This window comes from Erinaceus europaeus, chromosome 7 (assembly GCF_950295315.1).
Source record: "Erinaceus europaeus chromosome 7, mEriEur2.1, whole genome shotgun sequence".
Taxonomy (NCBI): Eukaryota; Metazoa; Chordata; class Mammalia; order Eulipotyphla; family Erinaceidae; genus Erinaceus; species Erinaceus europaeus.
Genome location: NC_080168.1, coordinates 5,268,700 through 5,287,319, shown reverse-complemented (window position 1 = coordinate 5,287,319; position 18,620 = coordinate 5,268,700). Strand labels below are relative to the sequence as shown.

Below are 18,620 nucleotides of genomic sequence, written 5' to 3'. Positions count from 1 at the left end.
CCTCCCTCTCTCTCCCTCCCTCTCTCTCTCTCTCTCCCTCCCTCTCTCCCTCCCTCTCTCTCTCTCTCTCCCTCCCTCTCTCTCCCTCCCTCTCTCTCCCTCCCTCTCTCTCTCTCTCTCCCTCCCTCTCTCTCCCTCCCTCTCCCTCCCTCTCTCTCTCTCTCTCTCTCTCTCTCTCTTCCTCCCTCTCTCATCTGCATGCCTACATGGCTTGTAATTTCTTCTTCTTTTCTGTCCTAACTTTCTCCCAGTAATGCTCATCTCCCTAAAACGCAACTGTCTTTTTTTGTGATTTTTTTCACTAGCACCTCACAGGAGGAAACTGGGGAACGGTCTCAGTGAGCTGCTCCTTTCTCCTCAACAAAACCACCCATCTTTCCTTTTTTCTTTTTTCTTTTCTTTCCTTTTTTTTTTTCCACTGATTCACTCCTGCTTATGGCAATAGACAGGATTGAACCTGGGACTTGGGGGACCCTCAAGCATGACACTGTTTGCATAAGCATTATGCTATCTCCCCCACCCACCACCCAACTTTTCACACAGCAGCTTCCTGGGCCTCAGACACCAGCAAAAACAGACGTGAGATGTGAGTCGTGGTCGTTTCTTTTTCATATTTCTTTTATATTTATTTATTTTCCCTTTTGTTGCCCTTGTTTTTTATTGTTGTAGTTTTTATTGTTGTTGTCGTTGGATAGGACAGAGAGAAATGGAGAGAGGAGGGGAAGACAGAGAGAGGGAGAGAAAGACAGACACCTGCAGACCTGCTTCACCGCCTGTGAAGCGACTCCCCAGCAGGTGGGGAGCCGGGGGCTCGAACCGGGATCCTTATGCCGGTCCTTGTGCTTTGCGCCAGGTGCACTTAATCCGCTGCGCTACCTCGCAGCTCCCCTAGTCGTCGTTGTTTCTAATGAGCAATGAGCTTTCTAGAGGGGCCTCTCTCTCACATCTTGTGTGTTGACATCCAACCCCGGGTACTCAGAGCAAACCCAAAACCCGGTGCAGCAAAGGCACAAAGGTGGTGGCACAGATGCCCACGGACGTGTAGGTGACAAACTTGTAGGGCACCTCGATCTCCAGCCGCCGCCTGGCCTCCTTGTTCCGGACCACCACCTTGAACCACGAGAACAGCACCTGCAGCGACAGCTTCTGCACCAGCAGCCTCACCAGCAGCACCAGCAGAAGGCCCACCGTGAACTTGGCCAGGCCCTGCAGCACCAAGGCCCTGGTCAGCGGCGGGATGCTCCGCAGAGCGGGGAGAGACTGGGCCGGCTCGGCCACCAGCTGGAAGAAGTGGTTGATCCACAAGCCCAGGGTGACCCCGGCCCCGGCGGCCAGAATGGTGGTGGTGTCCGCGCGGGTAGGAGTGTAGGCATCCGACACGGGGTAGTGGTAGCACAGGAGGAAGGGGACCACGATGACACACACGGGCAACACGGGGCTGGCTGAGTGCAGGCTGTCGATGAGAGGCCAGGCGGGGTAGGTGATGGCGATGAGGGTCGCGGTGATGAGGACGCCACCCAGCACGTCCTGCCGGAAGGAGAGGAAAGGACAGGGTGAGCCTGTGACACCTCCAGGACATCTGCCACTTCGTTGTTGGATAGGACAGAAAGAAATGGAGAGAGGAGAAGACAGAGAGAGGGAGAGAAAGACAGACACCTGCAGACCTGCTTCACCGCTTGTGAAGCGACTCCCCTGCAGGTGGGGAGCCGGGGGCTCGAACCGGGATCCTTAAGCCGGTCCACGTGCGCTTAACCCACTGCGCTGCCGCCGGATTCTCCCATCTGCCACTTTGAAGACCAGCGTGGCTCCTCTGACTGTGAGGCTGGAAGTATGGGAGGCCCTGCCCACACCCATGTCCAGCAGAGAAGCAATTACAGAAGCCAGAACTGCCACATTCTGCACCCCAAAAAGAATTCTGGTCCATGCTCCCAGAGGGATGAACTATAATAAACCAAGGGACTCTGCATCCCCACTCCACCAGGACCTGGGGCGTTTGTCACTAGGATTCTTGTTTTTGTTTATTTGTTTTTTGCCGCCAGGGTCATCACTGGGGCTTGGTGCCTGCACTATGAATCCACTGCTCCCGTAAGCCATTTTTGTTGCCCTTATTGTTGTTATTATTGTTATTGCTGTTGTTGTTGGATAGGACAGAGAGAAATGAAGAGAGGAGGGGAAGACAGAGAGGGGGAGAAAAGGACAGACACCTGCAGACCTGCTTCTCTGCTTGTGAAGCGACTCCCCTGCAAGTGGGGAGCCAGGGGGTTGAACCGGGATCCTTACGCCGGTCCCTGCACTTGGTACCATGTGCCCTTAACCTGCTGCGCTACCGCCCGGCCCCTAGGAATCATTTATTTATTTATTTATTTATTTATTCCCTTTTGTTGCCCTTTTTTTATTGTTGTAGTTATTTTTGTTGCCGTTGTTATTGGATAGGACAGAGAGAAATGGAGAGAGGAGGGGAAGACAGAGAGAGAGGGGAGAGAAAGACAGACACCTGCAGACCTGCTTCACCGCCTATGAAGTGACTCCCCTGCAGGTGGGGAGCCAGGGGCTCGAACCCGGATCCTTAAGCCAGTCCTTGTGCTTTGCATTACCTGCACTTAACTGGCTATGCTACCGCCGGACTCCCGGAATCTCGTTTTTATCACAACAATGAAAGGAAAGCAAATCTGGAAAACATCAGAGGAAGCCAGGCACTGTTTCTCTTATATGAGAAAGAAGTAGAAAAAAAAAAGACACCAGAAACAGTGATAGGTATAAGGGTGACTTAGAAAGGAAGTGACGGGGAGTCGGTCGGTAGTGCAGTGGGTTAAGTACACCAAGCACAAGGACTCTGCAGAAGGATCCCGGTTCAAGCCCCCGAGTCCTCACCTGCAGAGGGGTCGCTTCACAGGCGGTGAAGCAGGTCTGCAGGTGTCTGTCTTTCTCTCCCCCTCCTCTCTTGATTTCTCTCTGTCCTATCCAACAACGACAGCAATAGCAACAACAATATCCCCAGCAGCACATGTGGCACAGTGATGTCTGGGTCTTTCTCTCTCCTCCTGTCTTTCTCATGAATAAATAAATAAAATATTTAAAAAAGATAAACAACAAAGGCAACAAAAGGGAAAAAATGAAGCAATGGATTTGTAGTGCAGGCACCGAGCCCCAGCAATAACCCTGGAAGCAAAAAAAAAAAAAAAAAAGAAAAAATATGCTGAATAAAAATAAAAAGCAGTCTTCAAGAGCTACACACTGGATGGTTCTACTTATACAAAAGTCTTCTACAGTATGAAGCCGTAGCAATGGGGACTGGGTCAAAGCCAGAGTTGAGCAGTGCTCTGGTAAAAAAAAAAAAAATATATATATATATATATATATATATATATATATATATATATATATATATATATACATGATAGGACAGAGAGGAATTGAGAAAATGGGGAAGGAAAGAGGGAGAGACCGTTAAACACCTGCAGACCTGCTTCACTGCTGCTCATGAAGCGTCCCCCCACACCCCTGCAAGCGGGGTACAGGGGCTCAAACTCTGGTCCTTGTGCTTGGTGATATATGTATGTGCTTAATCAGGTGTGCCACCACTCGGCCCCCTATTTTATTTTATTTTATTTTATTTTATTTTTAATTGCCACCAGGGCTATCACTGAGGGATTGGTACTGGCACTACAAATCTACTGCTCCTGGTGGCCATGTTCCCCTTCTTTTCCTCCTCTCCCCCCCTTCCCCATCCCTTCTTCTCTTCTCTTCTCTTCTCCTCTCCTCTCCGCTTCTCTCCTCCCCTCTCCTCTCCTCTCCTCTCCTCTCCTCTCCTCTCCTCTCCTCTCCTCTCCTCTCCCCTTTTCTCCTCTCCTCTCCTCTCCTCTCCTCTCCTCTCCTCTCCTCTCCTCTCCTCTCCGCGTCTCTCCTCCCCTCTCCTCTCCTCTCCTCTCCTCTCCTCTCCTCTCCGCGTCTCTCCTCCCCTCTCCTCTCCTCTCCTCTCCTCTCCTCTCCTCTCCTCTCCTCTCCTCTCCGCTTCTCTCCTCTCCTCTCCTCTCTGCTTCTCTCCTCCCCTCTCCTCTCCTCTCCTCTCCGCTTCTCTCCTCTCCTCTCCTCTCTGCTTCTCTCCTCCCCTCTCCTCTCCTCTCCTCTCCTCTCCTCTCCTCTCCTCTCCTCTCCTCTCCTCTCCTCTCCTCTCCTCTCCTCTCCTCTCTTCTCCTTTTTCTCTTCTTTCCTTCCTTATCTTTCTATTTTTATTAGTTAGGACAGAGAGAAGTTGAGAGGGGGAGACAGAGACAGGGATAGAGAGAGAGACCCCAGCAGACCTGCTTCACCACTTGTAAATTGTACCCCCCCGCAGGTGAGGATGGGAGGCTCAAACCCGGGTTGTCGTACTGGTGTCCTCCTTACACATATTTAAAGTGAAATAAAGTTCCGTCTCTCCTTTTACTCCAGGTGTGACTTCCAGTTCCCCACGAACCAAGGCTCCTGGAGACCATGTGTGGGGGGGGGGAGACCAGGGCATGGGCTACTCAGCATCACCCACTGAGGACCTAGTGCATCCTGCCTGCGAATTTTTAATTTAATTTAATTTAATTTTTTGTATTATCTTTTTTAAATTTTCTTTATTGGGGAGTTAATGTTTTATATTCGACAGTAAACACAATAGTTTGTACATGCATCACATTTGCCAGTTTTCCATATAACAAGACAACCCCCACTAGGTCCTCTGTCATCCTTCTTGGCCCTGTATTCTCCCCCCACCCCCCACCCCAGAGTCTTTCACTTTGGTGCAGTATGCCAATTCCAGCTGCCTGCGGATTTTAAAGGAATATGATTAAGAGGAAGGAGGAGGACCAGAAGTATGCTCACCCGCTAGAGCAAATACGGATCTTACAAAATGCAAGGTCAGAGGTTCAAGCCCTGGTACCACAATGGAGCATCATGGATGGCCTCGAGTGCTCCTTGCTTGGTGGAACAGTACTGTTGTTACTCTCTATGCTTAGTTCTCCCTCTTTCTTCTCTTTCTCTAAAAAGGATGAAAGTGTTTGCCCAGGAGGCTGCTCAGGGGTCCTGCCCACACCCAGTGCTTCGAGCTCATTCACTGGAGTCACGTAAAACCCACATGAGAGAAAATATGAAGGAAGGAAGAAGGCCAGGCCCTTCTCTCAGCTGGAGAGAAGATTCTGGCCCTTGTGCTGACTGCAGACAGGCAGAGCCCTAAGGAGGTCAGAGGGGATGAAAGTGATTTTGCCTAAATCTGCACAAAAAGGGAGTTCTGAATGGGTGCTTTGGGGCCCCACTGGCAGGGAGGGAACTCTCCAGAGGGGAGACTTATTCACGATGGAAGCTCTCAGCCACAGGGCACCACGTGGGCTCCTTCTGACACCACCTTCCTGGCAGGACCAAGGCAGAGCCTCTGTACAAGTCACAGTGGCCCTCAGGTCAGTCAAGAGCATGGATTGCTGCGCTTGGTGAGGCAGAAAAGCAGATGCAATGACCATCAGGGTAGGGAATGGGCACTTCTGGCATAGCAATTCCTGGCCAGTTGGCAGCTTCATCACTAACCAGGGCAGCTACAAAGCTGGAGGACTGTGGGCCAGACCAAGGTGCCCAAGGTCACACCCTGGGCAGAGACCAAGGGACCCAGCAAAGTCACCCAGCATGCCCAAACACCTGAGCATCACACGGCAGCCTCAGTGCTGGGGGCTGACACTGTCTCAGGCACATAGGCGAGACCTACCCTGAGAAGGTGCCCGGATATAGTTTTTGGTGGGAATACTGTGGTCCATTGGTACTGCTCATTGTCAAAGTCAACAAACTAAGAGGATTTTGGGAAAAAAAAAAACAGATAATAAAAAAAAGCTTCCATTTGGGGTAGTAAAGATGGCAGTTTTATTTGGTTCGTGGAATTCACAGTAGCAGTTTGACTTGGGGTCTTAGGGTTGATAAAGAAAGCTAAGTTTATGATCCAGGAGGTGGCACAGTGGCTAAGGCACTAGACTCTCAAGCATTAGGTCCTGAGTTCAGTCCCCAGCAGCACATATACCAGAGTGATGTCTTTCTCTCCTGTCTTTCTCATTAACAAATAAATAAAAAGATATTTTTTTTAAAAAAGAAAGCAAGCTAAGTTCCACTGGTAACAGGTGAAAGAGTAAAGGGTGTTAGTGTCTTTCCTAAGTTGTTCTCCAGCCATCATCTTCAAAGTACATGCATCTGAAATAAACAGATCCCAAGAGGAGAGAGTGTGGATCCTGGGAGAAGGGGAGAAGAACAGAGAGGGGAGGCAGACAACAAGTAGGTAAATAAATAACTAAATAATGGCTTCCTGGATTGCCACAGTTGGACATAATCTCTCCCTGACTCAATGTGACGGGATTAACAATATCCTTCAAGAAGCTCCACCCTTTATTATCCCATTGCTACAATTCTGCGTCAGGTGCTTATCCTAAAATGATTATAAGACTGATCATCAAGAACCCACTCTTGTATCTTTGCATTATTCCTCAAGACTCAGAACATAGTGTCTAATACCTATCAAATACTCAGTCCAAGTCAGCAAGAGCATTTTATTCCTCTCTTATACCCCTAATATGTTTAATATTTAGTACCAATTGTTTCTGTTTTTCATCTTTAAAAAAAATCCTGTTTTATCTGTATTATCTTTATTGGATACAGACAGCCAGAAACTGAGAGGAAAGGAGGTGATAGAGAGGGAGAGAGACAGAGAGACACCTGCAGCACTCCTTCCCCACTCAAAAAGCTTTCCCCCTGTAGGTGGGGACCAGGGGCTCGAACCCAGGTTCTTGCACAGTGTTAACATGTGCACTCAACCAGATGTGCCACCACCACCTGGCCCCAAGTACCTATTGTTCCCATAGCTAAAACAAATTGCCTTCATTCCTTCTATCTTCTTTGAGCTGCTGTTACCAAACCCCAGACATCTGGCTGGAGAATTCTGTATAGACTAACTCTATCCATCTTCAATGCATCAGGAGACTACAGAAAATTTTGTGCCCCAGTTCCAGCATTCAAAGCAAAAGTAACTGTAACCAGCACAAGTGCTGGGCTAGTTTTCTTCTCTCACTGTTACTGTTGGCTGTTCATCCATAGAAGATGATATTGTAGTAAAGACATTTTAGGCAATTCTTCAAGGAAAAATACTCAAATCACTTCTAATGGGCTTTCTAACTTGGGGCTCTGAATTTCTGTATAAGTACCCCGAGTGCTAACAGATTGTGCCACTGGAGCTCGGGCCTCTGCATTTTAGTGATAAAGTTATTCTAAATAGCTTCTAAGCATAAAAAGACTGTCATGCCTGAACACTTAAGAACAATGTTTCACTTGAGTTTTTCAGCCTATAAAACTCATAGAAACGATAAAAACTCACAAAAATCTCCATTTTAGGACTGCATCTGCTGCTGTGTTTTTGGCAAATTGGAAATGAGGATGTGGTTTCTTTGGAACTGAACAGTCATATGCTTGGCACAGCACATGAGGACAGAGGGAAGACAGTCTACAGTTCTCTAGAAAGACTCAGGCAAGCTATGGGGCAGAGGTCAGGGGCTGAGCACAAAGGCAGCGGTGGGGAGCCACTAGCCAGCATGGGGACAATTCTTCTTTGAACAGGTAGGTTTAGGGGATGGGCAGAGAAAGGAGTGCGTGTGCGTGTGCGTGTGCGTGTGCGTGTGTGTGTGTGTGTGTTATAGGATTTGTAAAACATATGGGAGATAGTAAAAGGCAATGGGATAAAAAGAATGATAAGAGACACAAAAGCATAAGTGACAGAAGAAATATCCTTTACTGAAAGTGACAACAAATGTTGGAGAAGTTGTGGGGGTAAAAGAAATACTTTTACACTGCATGTGGGAATGTGAGTAAGTCCAACCCCTGTGGAGAGCAGTCTGGAGAATAGTCAGAATGCTAGAAATGGACTTATCTTATTACCCAGCAACTCCTTTCCTGGGGATATATCCAAAGGAAATAAACACATCCATCCAAAGAAATCTATGTACACCTATATTCATAGCAGCACAATTTTAATAGTCAAAACTTGGAAGCAACCCAGGTGTCTAACAACAGATGAGTGGCTGAGTAAGTTGTGATCTATATACATAACGGAATACTACTCAGCTATTAAAAATGGTGAATTCATCTTCTTTGCCTCATCTTGGATGGAGCTTGAAGAAATCATGTCAGTGAGATCAGCTGGAAAGAGGAGGATGAATATGGGATGATCCCACTCATAGACAGAAGTTGAAAAACAAGATCAGAAGGGAAAACACAAAACAGAACTTGGACTGAAATTGGTGTATTGCACCAAAGTCAAAGACTCTGGGGTGGGGGCAATCAGATCCTGGAACATGATGGCAGAGGAAGACTGGGAGGGGGGGAATGAGTTAGATTATTATGTGGAAACTGAGAAATGTTACACGAGACAAACTCCTGTATTTTACTATTGACTATAAACCATTAATCCCCCCAAGAAATAAAAAATTAAAAGAAAATAAATTTAGACTTTCTTGCCATGTAAGGATACAATTATCACACAAAGTCTATACAATGCTGAAACCTTTAGATCCCAGTTATTATACCACTAGGGATTTATTCTAAGAAAATGACAAAGTCTCTCCCCCCCCAAAAAAAAAGGCTTATAGAGTGATTTTTTTGGGTTATTTTAATTTATAGTCATTCTACACGGCACAATCATAGAACAGGAACAAGGAAAACTAGCATATAGAGTGGAGTATGTGTCATAAAAAAGAATGTGAAAATATCTGAATGAGGCATATTATAATGTTGTTTAGAACAAAACCGAGATGAAGCTAAGTCTGCTTTTTCTTTAATAATGCAGCATGACCAGTTTCGATTAAAAAAAAAAATCTGCAAACTGATTTTTACTGGCTTCTACGTAATCATAGCAAGAGACATCAAATAAACTACAAACTTTACAAAAAGCAGGATCCTAATTTTATATAAATATATTCTTGTATGCATGGAGAAGATATTTGAAGAGAAATAGATTGAAATGTCAAGGTCATTTTCTCTTGTGTTTGGATGTGACAGATATCTAGCCATACTTGACAGTGTTTCTAGATCTCTCCAGTCAGTGCCTATTATTATCACTATAACACAAACACAGTGAATAGAAACCATCAGGATGTTAAAATAACAGTGTTTTCAAAATACATGAAGATAGAAGGAACTTATGCCTACGCATTTTCACATGATGAGGATTCCTCAAAAACTAGACAACACACCAGCCCGCTGAGGCTCAAGTCACATTTGAAATAAAGACACATAAGACGTGTTGTCAGTATTACCCTAGTAATTGCATTGCTCGGGACAGTATCAATCTGTAACTCAACTTTCCATCCACAGTTTAAACAAAGCTTTTAAAATTATTTGGGAGAAAAAAAAACATTACCCCCAAAAAAAACATTTGCTGAAATTAAATAGAAGAATGATCTAGATCTTTTTGGCTTTGTGCCTGTTCTCATTTTAATTTTAGAATTTAGTATTCAGACAAAAACTTGAATTTTTATTATATCTCATTACAGAAAGCAATATTAAAGACAGACAATCCAAAAACATTTAGGATAGAGAGCAGATAAAGTCTCAGAAGCAATTTTAGTAAGCACTTGTATAAACACATTAAAAAAAAAAAAAAGACACTCCCCCTGTCTTGGTAAACATCTTCAGATACTTCAACAGCAGGCTCTAACCCTGAGAACTTGAAGGCATTTGTGAATTCTGACCCCACATCCTATTCCCATCTGCAGTTAACAGAGACAAATTTACATTCTATCTCCAAACATCGTCACCAAAGAATGCCTTTGAGCAGATCGACACAACACAAGACTAGCTTACTGGAAAGAAGGAGAGAGAACCAACCCATTCATTCAATTGTTTGGAAAGAATGCATTCAGATCTCGGAACAATTTATGCCGTGGACTCTATGATTCTGGCATCTTCCCCTCTGCAGGATCCCCCGCTGAGAATGTCAAGGGCCCCTCTGCCTGCCTTCACAGAGTGAGTGGGAGCCAGGAGCAGAGCAAAAGCCAACACCCACCTCTTTTGTAGGGGCAGTGAATGCTCTGAATGGGACTGAATGCTCTGGGGAGACTTGGACCTTAAAACAAACTAAACAGCACAGACACAAGCCCTTACAGCCATCCTCCATGATAATTCTCAGTTCCAGAATGACCCGTCCTTCCTAGCCAGTGTACTCAGAATATGACACTTTGAATTCCATTCAGTGAATTCCATTTCTGAGAATAATGCGGGTGAGGTTCAATAGGAACCAATGGCGAGAGGAGGCAACATTGTTCATGAATATGAATATAAATGATCACTGAGAGAAACCTACATGTGATGTCATTAGCATATGTATAGGGGAGACAGAGGGAAGGCATCAGTTCAAAAAATATTAATTTCCTATTGAAACACACCAGGCATCAGTCAAAAACAGGGGGCAGAATTACCTTACCATGAAGCTGTGTGACACACACGGTGGGTAGAATGTCCTCTTGCTCATCGTTCCTGGGAGGTGGGATTGGGGGGGGCATCCACTGATGTCCTTTTCTTCCCATGTTATAAGTGTTCCCTGGGTCACCTCAGACACTCTAGCACTGCCACACATCTAGGGGTCAAGGATTACCAGGTAGGGAAACTTACTTTTATAACAAAAATACTTTGAAAACCATTTTTTTGACAACTCACCAAAAATCAGGAGAATGAGTTCTAAGGGGGAAAAAAAAAGTATACAGGCTTTCACTTTCTGCGATTTTAGAATGAATGAATGAATGAATGTTTGGGGGGGGAAGCATATTTAAACTTCCACTAGAAGTTATCTGGACATTTTTAAGACTGTTTTTTTTTTTTTTTCTGTCTTCTTTTCTTTTTTTTTTTTTTTTACAGATGTGTTAAGAAAAATTATATAAAACTTAGATCTAAGGCAAAAAAAAAAAACAGAAGCAAAAACAAAACAAAAACAAAAACCTCACTCTCATGCCTGAGAACATTGTCGTTATTGTTATTATTTGCCTCCAGTGTTATCGCTGAAGCTTGGTGCCTGCACCATGAATCTAGTGCTCCTGGCAACCATCCTTTTCTATTTTGTTGTTGTTGGATGAGACAGAGAGAAAATGAGAGGGGAGAGGAAGACAGAGGGGAGAGAAAGACCACTGCAGCCCTGCTTCACTGCTTGTGAAGCGACTCCGGGAATCCTTGCGCCGACCTTGCACTTTGCACTGTGTGCGCTTAACCCGGTGCTCTGCCACTCGAATCCGAAACACTGTTATTTTCTTTTTAAAAAATTTATTATTGGGGAGTCGGGCTGTAGCGCAGCGGGTTAAGCGCAGGTGGCGCAAAGCACAAGGACCGCCATAAGGATCCCGGTTCGAAACCCGGCTCCCCACCTGCAGGGGAGTCGCTTCACAGGCGGTGAAGCAGGTCTGCAGGTGTCTATCTTTCTCTCCTCCTCTCTGTCTTCCCCTCCTCTCTCCATTTCTCTCTGTCCTATCCAACAGCAATAAAACAACAAGGGCAACAAAAGGGAATAAATAAAATAAATATTAAAAAAATTATTATTATTTTGTGAAAGAAATGCAGATAGAGACACAGAAACACCAGAGCACTGCTCAGGTCTGGATTATGGTGGTGCAGGGGAATGAACCTGGGACTTTGGAGCCTCAGGCATGAGAGAGAGTCTGTTTGTATAACCTTTATGCTATCTCCCCCATCCCAAACATTGTTATTTCTATCTTGCCTTCCTTTGTATATTCTTTTTATTAGTTTATTTTTTAAATTTATTATTATTTTTACCAGAGCACTGCTCAGCTCTGGTTTATGGTGGTGCAGGGGATTGAACCCAGGACTTTGGAGCCTCAGGCATGAGAGTCTCTTTGCATAACCACTATGCTGTCCACACCCACCACTGTATATTCTCTTTAAATGACACTTGCTTGCTATAAAAAAAAAAAAAGTAAATACATCAGGTATGTGAATTCTTAACATGGTGATATATAAGTATTAATTCATGCTTGCTATCTCAGTTTTTATTAGAAGGATATTTTGATATACCATATGTTTCTAAATTATATTCCACATGCAGGATGACTTAGGAAATAATTGCTTGCTTGGGCTTTGCAGAATCTGACAAGTCCAAACAGTAGATTTTCATGAAACAGACAAAATTTCCCCACCCATCATTCACATGAATATGAGCAACTCTAACTCTAATGAACCACAGGGCTTGGCAGGCCACCATGATTATGACATTAGACCAAATAAGCTTCCGGGCAGGTTATAACATCATCTTTGACAATTGTTAAGCAGCCCGCAAGGATGACAGGTATAGGGAAAGGCGATTTTCGAGATTTTCGAGAAGACAAAGACACTGTCAAACACTGACACGATGTTGCTCAAGCTTGGGTGAGCAGAGGGGCCTCTGAGCCACAAGAGAACAAACAGAAGCAAGTCACGTCCCACTACATAGCATCACTGTGAACAGGCCCCTACAGGATCTAACTGGCACATTTTCCTAACTTGCTGGGGTGTGTGTGGACTCTTCTATGCTTTTCAAAGTGTATTTTGTGATTAGGATTTGCAGGGAGGTTTGTTAAAATATAGATTCTTGGGAGTCGGGCGGTAGCACAGCCTGTTAAGCGCACGTGGCGCAAGCGCAAGGACTGGCGTAAGGATCCCGATTCCAGCCCCCGGGCTCCCCACCTGCAGGGGAGTCGCTTCACAGGCGGTGAAGCAGGTCTGCAGGTGTCTGTCTTTCTCTCTCCTCTCTCTGTCTTCCCCTCCTCTCTCCATTTCTCTCTGTCCTATCCAACAATGACAACATCAATAACAACAACAATGAAAAACAACAAGGGCAACAAAAGGGGAAATAAGTAAATATATATATATATATTCTCTCTCAGTAGGTCTGTTGGGGTTGAGTTTATACCTAGAACAAGCTCCCAGGATATGCCCAGGATGCTTGGTCAGGACGCCCCACCAGGAATGGTAAAGACTATCTCATCTCACTAAACCAGACCCCAGTATGGTTCTGCCTGCTGTGTGTGACAGGTCAGAACTTCCAGGGTGGGGTTTCCCCCGTGTGCTTTTTGAAACACACACAATAGAATGAAAGCTTCCAAATTACATGACTACCACACTTGAAAGTGGTAGGGCAGCCTATGAAGTTCTAAAGTGACCTTCAGATCTAGAAATACTTGTGTGCCAAGTGGCACCAGAGAAATTCTTTGTGGAACTGCTGACACAGGGGCCAGATTCACGGAAAGGGTGGGGCAGTGTCAGCCCTTTCTCACTGACCCTGGGGAATGTTTGCTTGATCCTTGAGTCCTGTCTTCTTGTGTAAAGACAGAACTGCTTGAGGGAAGACTTTATAGTCTTTCTTTCATAGGAACTGGAGATATTTAGAAATGCCAGTCTTGTTTGCAGGCTGTTTTGGTAATATCAAATATGGTTGTGCTATGTCTTTGATGAGGCTGGACTATCTCAACTGCAGAAACTGTCACACCCTTGCCATTAAGTTAATTAAGGGAAAGTTATGTAATTTCATTGTAATGGAGAAGTGAGACAGACCCGTGAGACTATGAGGTACAGAAGAGAGGTGGTTGGATGACCCTGGTTCTTCACAAAGGGGTGGGAACTTAGGGGTGTGGTGTGGACACAGTGTGATAGTTTGATAGTTTGAAAATAGTTTCATGGGAGTCGGGCGGTAGCACAGTGGGGTAAGTGCACAGGCGCTATCACGCAAGGATCCTGGTTCAAGCTCCTGGTTCCCCACCGGCAGGGGAGTCGCTTCACAAGCGGTGAAGCAGGTCTGCAGGTGTCCGTCTTTCTCTCCCCCTCTCTGTCTTCCCCTCCTCTCTCCATTTCTCTGTCCTATCTAACAAGGACAACAACAATAACAACAACAACAACAATGAAAAAAAAAACAAGGGCAACAAAAGGGAAAATAGATATATAAAATAAAAATGGTTGGGGGTAGTCGGGCGGTGGCGCAGTGGGTTAAGCGCACGTGGCGCAAAGCGCAGGGACCAGCGTAAGGATCCCGGTTCGAGCACCCGGCTCCCCACCTGCAGGGGAGTCACTTCACGGGCGGTGAAGCAGGTCTGCAGGTGTCTATCTTTCTCTCCCCTCTCTCTCTGTCTTCCCCTCCTCTCTCCATTTCTCTCTGTCCTATCCAACAACAAAGCAACGTCAACAATGGCAATAATAACCGCAACGAGGCTGCAACAACTAGGGCAACAGAAAGGGGGAAAAATGGCCTCCAGGAGTGGTGGATTCATGGTGCAGGCACCGAGCCCAGCAATAACCCTGGAGGGAAAAAAAAAAATGGTTGGGGGTAGATAGCACAATGGTTATGTAAAAAGATTCTCATGCCTGAGGCTCCAAGATCCCAGGTTCAATCCCCCGTATTACCATAAGCCACAGCTGATCAGTGTTCTGGTAAAAATTAAAAATAAGATAAAATAAAAAAGGAATAAAGATCGCACAAGGAAAAAAATAAAAAGAAGTACAAGTGCCAGGGGGCCAGGAGGTGGTGCACCTGGTTAAGCACACACATTCCAGTGTGCAAGGATGCAGACTTTCTAGACAGAGACCAGGGCCCATGAGATAGGGCACACGTGTGCATGTATCCATAAGCTGGGAGAAAATGCATACCTTAAAGTAAAAGTGCTCAGTAGTCTATGGTGACTCAATGAGTGCAGCAAACAAGTAGAAAGCCATCAAGTTGCAGATGCTACCATGATGCCAGTCTGACTTCCCCTGGGCAGACGACCTCACCCATGTGTCCTGGAACCCCACCTCTGGCATCTTTGCACACGGGAACTTGTGTTTTCAACTGGGTCTACACTATTTTGTTTTGGAAAATATTTACTTAATTAAATTTATTTATTTATGAGAAAGACAGGAGGAGAGAGAAAGAACCAGACATCACTCTGGCACATGTGCTGCCAGGGATAGAACACAGGACCTCGTGCTTGAGAGTCCAAAGCTTTATTACTTTGCCACCTCCCAGACCTTGAAAATATTTACTTAATAGTTATGAAAGAGAATTATCAAGGAGCCCGAGAGAAGTAGATTGGTGTTCCACTCTGATGAGTCATATTAATTTAAATAGGACTGCAACTTGACTCATGTGTTTGTGTTTATTTAGTTACTCCTTAGGATAAATTCTTGGAAAGAATTCTTTCATCAAAAGTTACATATCACAGATTTTATTGGCTTTTTTTTTTTTTTTTTGGTATATATTACATCAGAAAGTTTCCCTGTAAGAACTTCCTAGCACTCAACCCATTATTGACATAGACTGTAATTTTTCATCTGTTTCTTTCATCATTCTCACAGATGAAAAATTAAAAAAAAAATGACCCAATTCTTTTTGTGTTTCTTTTACTATATTTCTGGATATGTTGGTGTAATGATTTCCATATATTTATGGGCATGTCTACATCTTCTTTTGAGAATTATTCTTCTCTATGGTATGCTAGGTTTTTCTTTTGTTTCTTTAAAAAAAAAAACATTTGATTTGTTTATTAATGAGAAAGATAGGAGAAGAGAGAGAAAGAACCAGACATCACTCTGGTACATGTGCTGCCAGTGACCAAACTCAGGACCTCATGCTTGAGAGTCCAGTGCTTTATCCACTATGCCACCTCTGGGACCACACTAGATTTTTCTTATTACTCATGTCCTATATTATACGAACCCTTTGCCTATCACTGACTGCATTTATGCCTTAATATTTTTCCTTTTTTATTATCTTTATTTATTTATTTATTGGATGAGACAGCAAGAAATTGAGAGGGAAGGGGGAGATAGAGAGGGAGAGAAAATGAGAGATACCCGCAGCCTTGCTTCACCACTTGCAAAGCTTTCCCCCTGCATGTGGAGATCAGGGTGCTTGAACCCTGGTCCTTGTTCATTGCAACATGCACGTTCAACAGGTGCATGGCCACCTGGCCCCTATGCCTTAATTTTTATTGACTTAGTTGATGAGTAAGAGAATGAAGACCAGAGCACAACTCCGTTCATAGGTAGTGCTGGGGATTGAACCCAGGACCTCATGGATATAAGGAGTGTGCTTCATCACAGAGTCACTTTTCTAGTTGCCATAAAGTTTCTGATGACTTCCAATTTTTCAATACACAAATGAAAATGTATATGTAGTCAACACTTCCCTGGTGAATTATACAATAAGTATGCCCACACAGACTTTAGTCTATTTTAAGCTTTCATGAATATTAGCTTATAGTTCCTTTCTGATTTTTCTAAATGTTTTTTAAGACAACCTGAAGAGTGATGGAAGATTCTTGGCTGAGGTTGGCAACATCTCTTTGCCCCCTAGAACACTGGATTTGTTCCTGCCATCATGACTTTGAAATTGCTAATGTCAAACATTTAACATTCTACTTTTCCAAGGGGCATGCAAAGAAGGTGAATTGTTTATTTAGCTCAACTGAATTTTTTTTTTCTCTTATGGTTGAAGTTAATTTAGAAATAAGAGTCTAGGGGAGTCGGGCGGTAGCGCAGCAGGTTAAATGCACGTGGCCCAAAGTGCAAAGTGTAAGGATCCCGGATCGAGCCCCTGGCTCTCTACCTGCAGGAAAGTCGCTTCACAGTCGGTGAAGCAGGTCTGCAGGTGTCTGTCTTTCTCGCTCCCTCTCTGTCTTCCCCTCCTCTCTCCATTTCTCTCTGTCCTATCTAACGACGACAACATCAGTAACAACAATAATAGCTATAACAACAATGAAAAACAAGGGCAACAAAAGGGGAAATAAATAAATAATAAAAAAAGACTATTCTCAGGTTTCTGTTGAAAAAAATCTAGTTGAAAAAAATCACAGCTACATTTCTCTTCTGTTCCACTTATAGGGCAAGTTAGGAGTGACTTAGAAAGTTGTATTGGGGGGGTCAGGCTGTAGCGCAGCGGGTTAAGCGCATGTGGCGAAAAGCACGAGGGCCAGCGTAAGGATCCTGGTTCAAGCCCCCACTCCCCACCTGCAGGGTAGTAGCTTCACAGGCGGCGAAGCAGGTCTGCAGGTGTCTATCTTTCTCTTCCCCTGTCTGTCTTCCCCTCCTCTCCCTATTTCTCTCTGTCCTATCCAACAAGGAACAGTATCGACAATAACAATAATAATAATAACCACAATGAGGCTACAACAACAAGGGCAACAAAAATGGGAAAAAATGGCCTCCAGGAGCAGTGGATTCATGGTGCAGGCACTGAGTGAGCCCCAGCGATAAACCTGGTGGCAAAAAAAAAAAAAAAAAAAGAAAGAAAAAATAAAGTTGTGTTAGAAATAACATTCAGTAAGAATAAATGAAAACTAATTCAAAATTGTGGAAAATATACCTCAATTTACTTAAGCAATTTTGTTTGCAACAGAGTATGCTGACAAGGTCACATTTTCCCAGTATCTGCCCATGTCAGATTTCTACTCATGCAAAAAAAGGGACTCAAGGTATAGAAAAATTTCAGTATAAGACACTTGACTCAGTATAAGACATTTGACTCAGTCTAAAATTGGTTCTGATTTTGCCTTTTTTCTCTTTTAGTCTATATCCATTCAGTTATCCCACATTATTTTGCAATTAAGATTAATTAAAGGAAAAAAAAAAAGAAATAACGTTCAGTGCTCACTTCGGTAGTACATACACTAAAATTGGAATGATGCAGACAGGATTGGCATGGCCCCTGCAGAAGGATGACACACAAATTCATGAAGTGTTCCATATTAAAAGAAAGGAAGAAAGAAAGAAAGAAAGAAAGAGAGAGAGAAAGCAAGCAAGCAGGCTCAAGGACTTGTTCATGTTTTTTCAGAATGTTGTAGCAAAGGCGAGATTTTCGGCAGGAATGTTGGTTGCATAGATATAATCCAAGTGGTGAAAGAATCTCCTAAAAATCGTGTGAGTAAATAAGAAGCGTTGTTTCATTTTATAAAAACAGAATTTGCTAACAAATTCTGAAGACCACACTTTTTTCATTAAGGGGCATACGATTACCAGCTGACAGAAAAATGTTCCCTTTTCCCCAGAGCCCCACCCCACTAGGGAAAGAGAGAGGCAGACTGGGAGTATGGACCGACCAGTCAACGCCCATGTTCAGCGGGGAAGCAATTACAGAAGCCAGACCTTCTACCTTCTGCAACCCACAATGACCCTGGGTCCATGCTCCCAGAGGGATAGAGAATGGGAAAGCTATCAGGGGAGGGGGTGGGATACAGAGTTCTGGCAGTGGGAATTGTGTGGAGTTGTACCCCTCTTATCCTATGGTTTTGTTATTGTCTCCTTTTTAAAATAAATAAATAAATATGTAAAAAGTAAAAAAAATTAAAAAACCGTTCTCCTTGACTGAGACTGTGTCACACTATAATCCAAAAGCAAGTGTGTAATAAAGGGAACATGGAGACTGGCTTCTATGGAAGGTTTCATCAATCCCTTATTATGATTATTTTATTTTACTTTGAGACAGAAATGAGATGAAGTGACATAATACTGGTCCTTTTATACTTTAAAAAAAAATTACCCCCCCTTTTGTTGCCCTTGTTGTTTATCATCATCATTGTTGTTACTGCTGTTGTTGTTGGATAGGACAGAGAGAAATGGAGAGAGGAGGG

At 44.1% G+C, this 18,620-nt stretch overlaps 1 protein-coding gene and 1 non-coding gene across 6 annotated transcripts in view; one reads left to right on the top strand and one right to left on the bottom strand.

Annotated features, from left to right (window-relative positions):
• Positions 1–778: 778 nt before the first annotated feature.
• Positions 779–18,620, bottom strand: part of SGPP2 (sphingosine-1-phosphate phosphatase 2) — a 121,472-nt gene continuing 103,630 nt past the window's right edge. For 3 of the 5 annotated variants that reach the window (XM_060193663.1, XM_060193665.1, XM_060193664.1), the window contains exon 5: positions 780–1,527. In XM_060193663.1, coding sequence (XP_060049646.1) covers positions 976–1,527 — 552 coding nt within the window. In that variant the 3' untranslated portion in view covers positions 780–975. Of the gene's footprint in view, positions 1,528–18,620 lie in introns of all 5 variants that reach the window. The other 2 variants (XM_060193662.1, XM_060193661.1) reach the window with 1 other exon arrangement.
• LOC132539620 (U6 spliceosomal RNA) lies at positions 17,637–17,743 on the top strand. Its single transcript, XR_009550958.1, has one exon. It is a non-coding gene; the product is annotated as a U6 spliceosomal RNA (small nuclear RNA).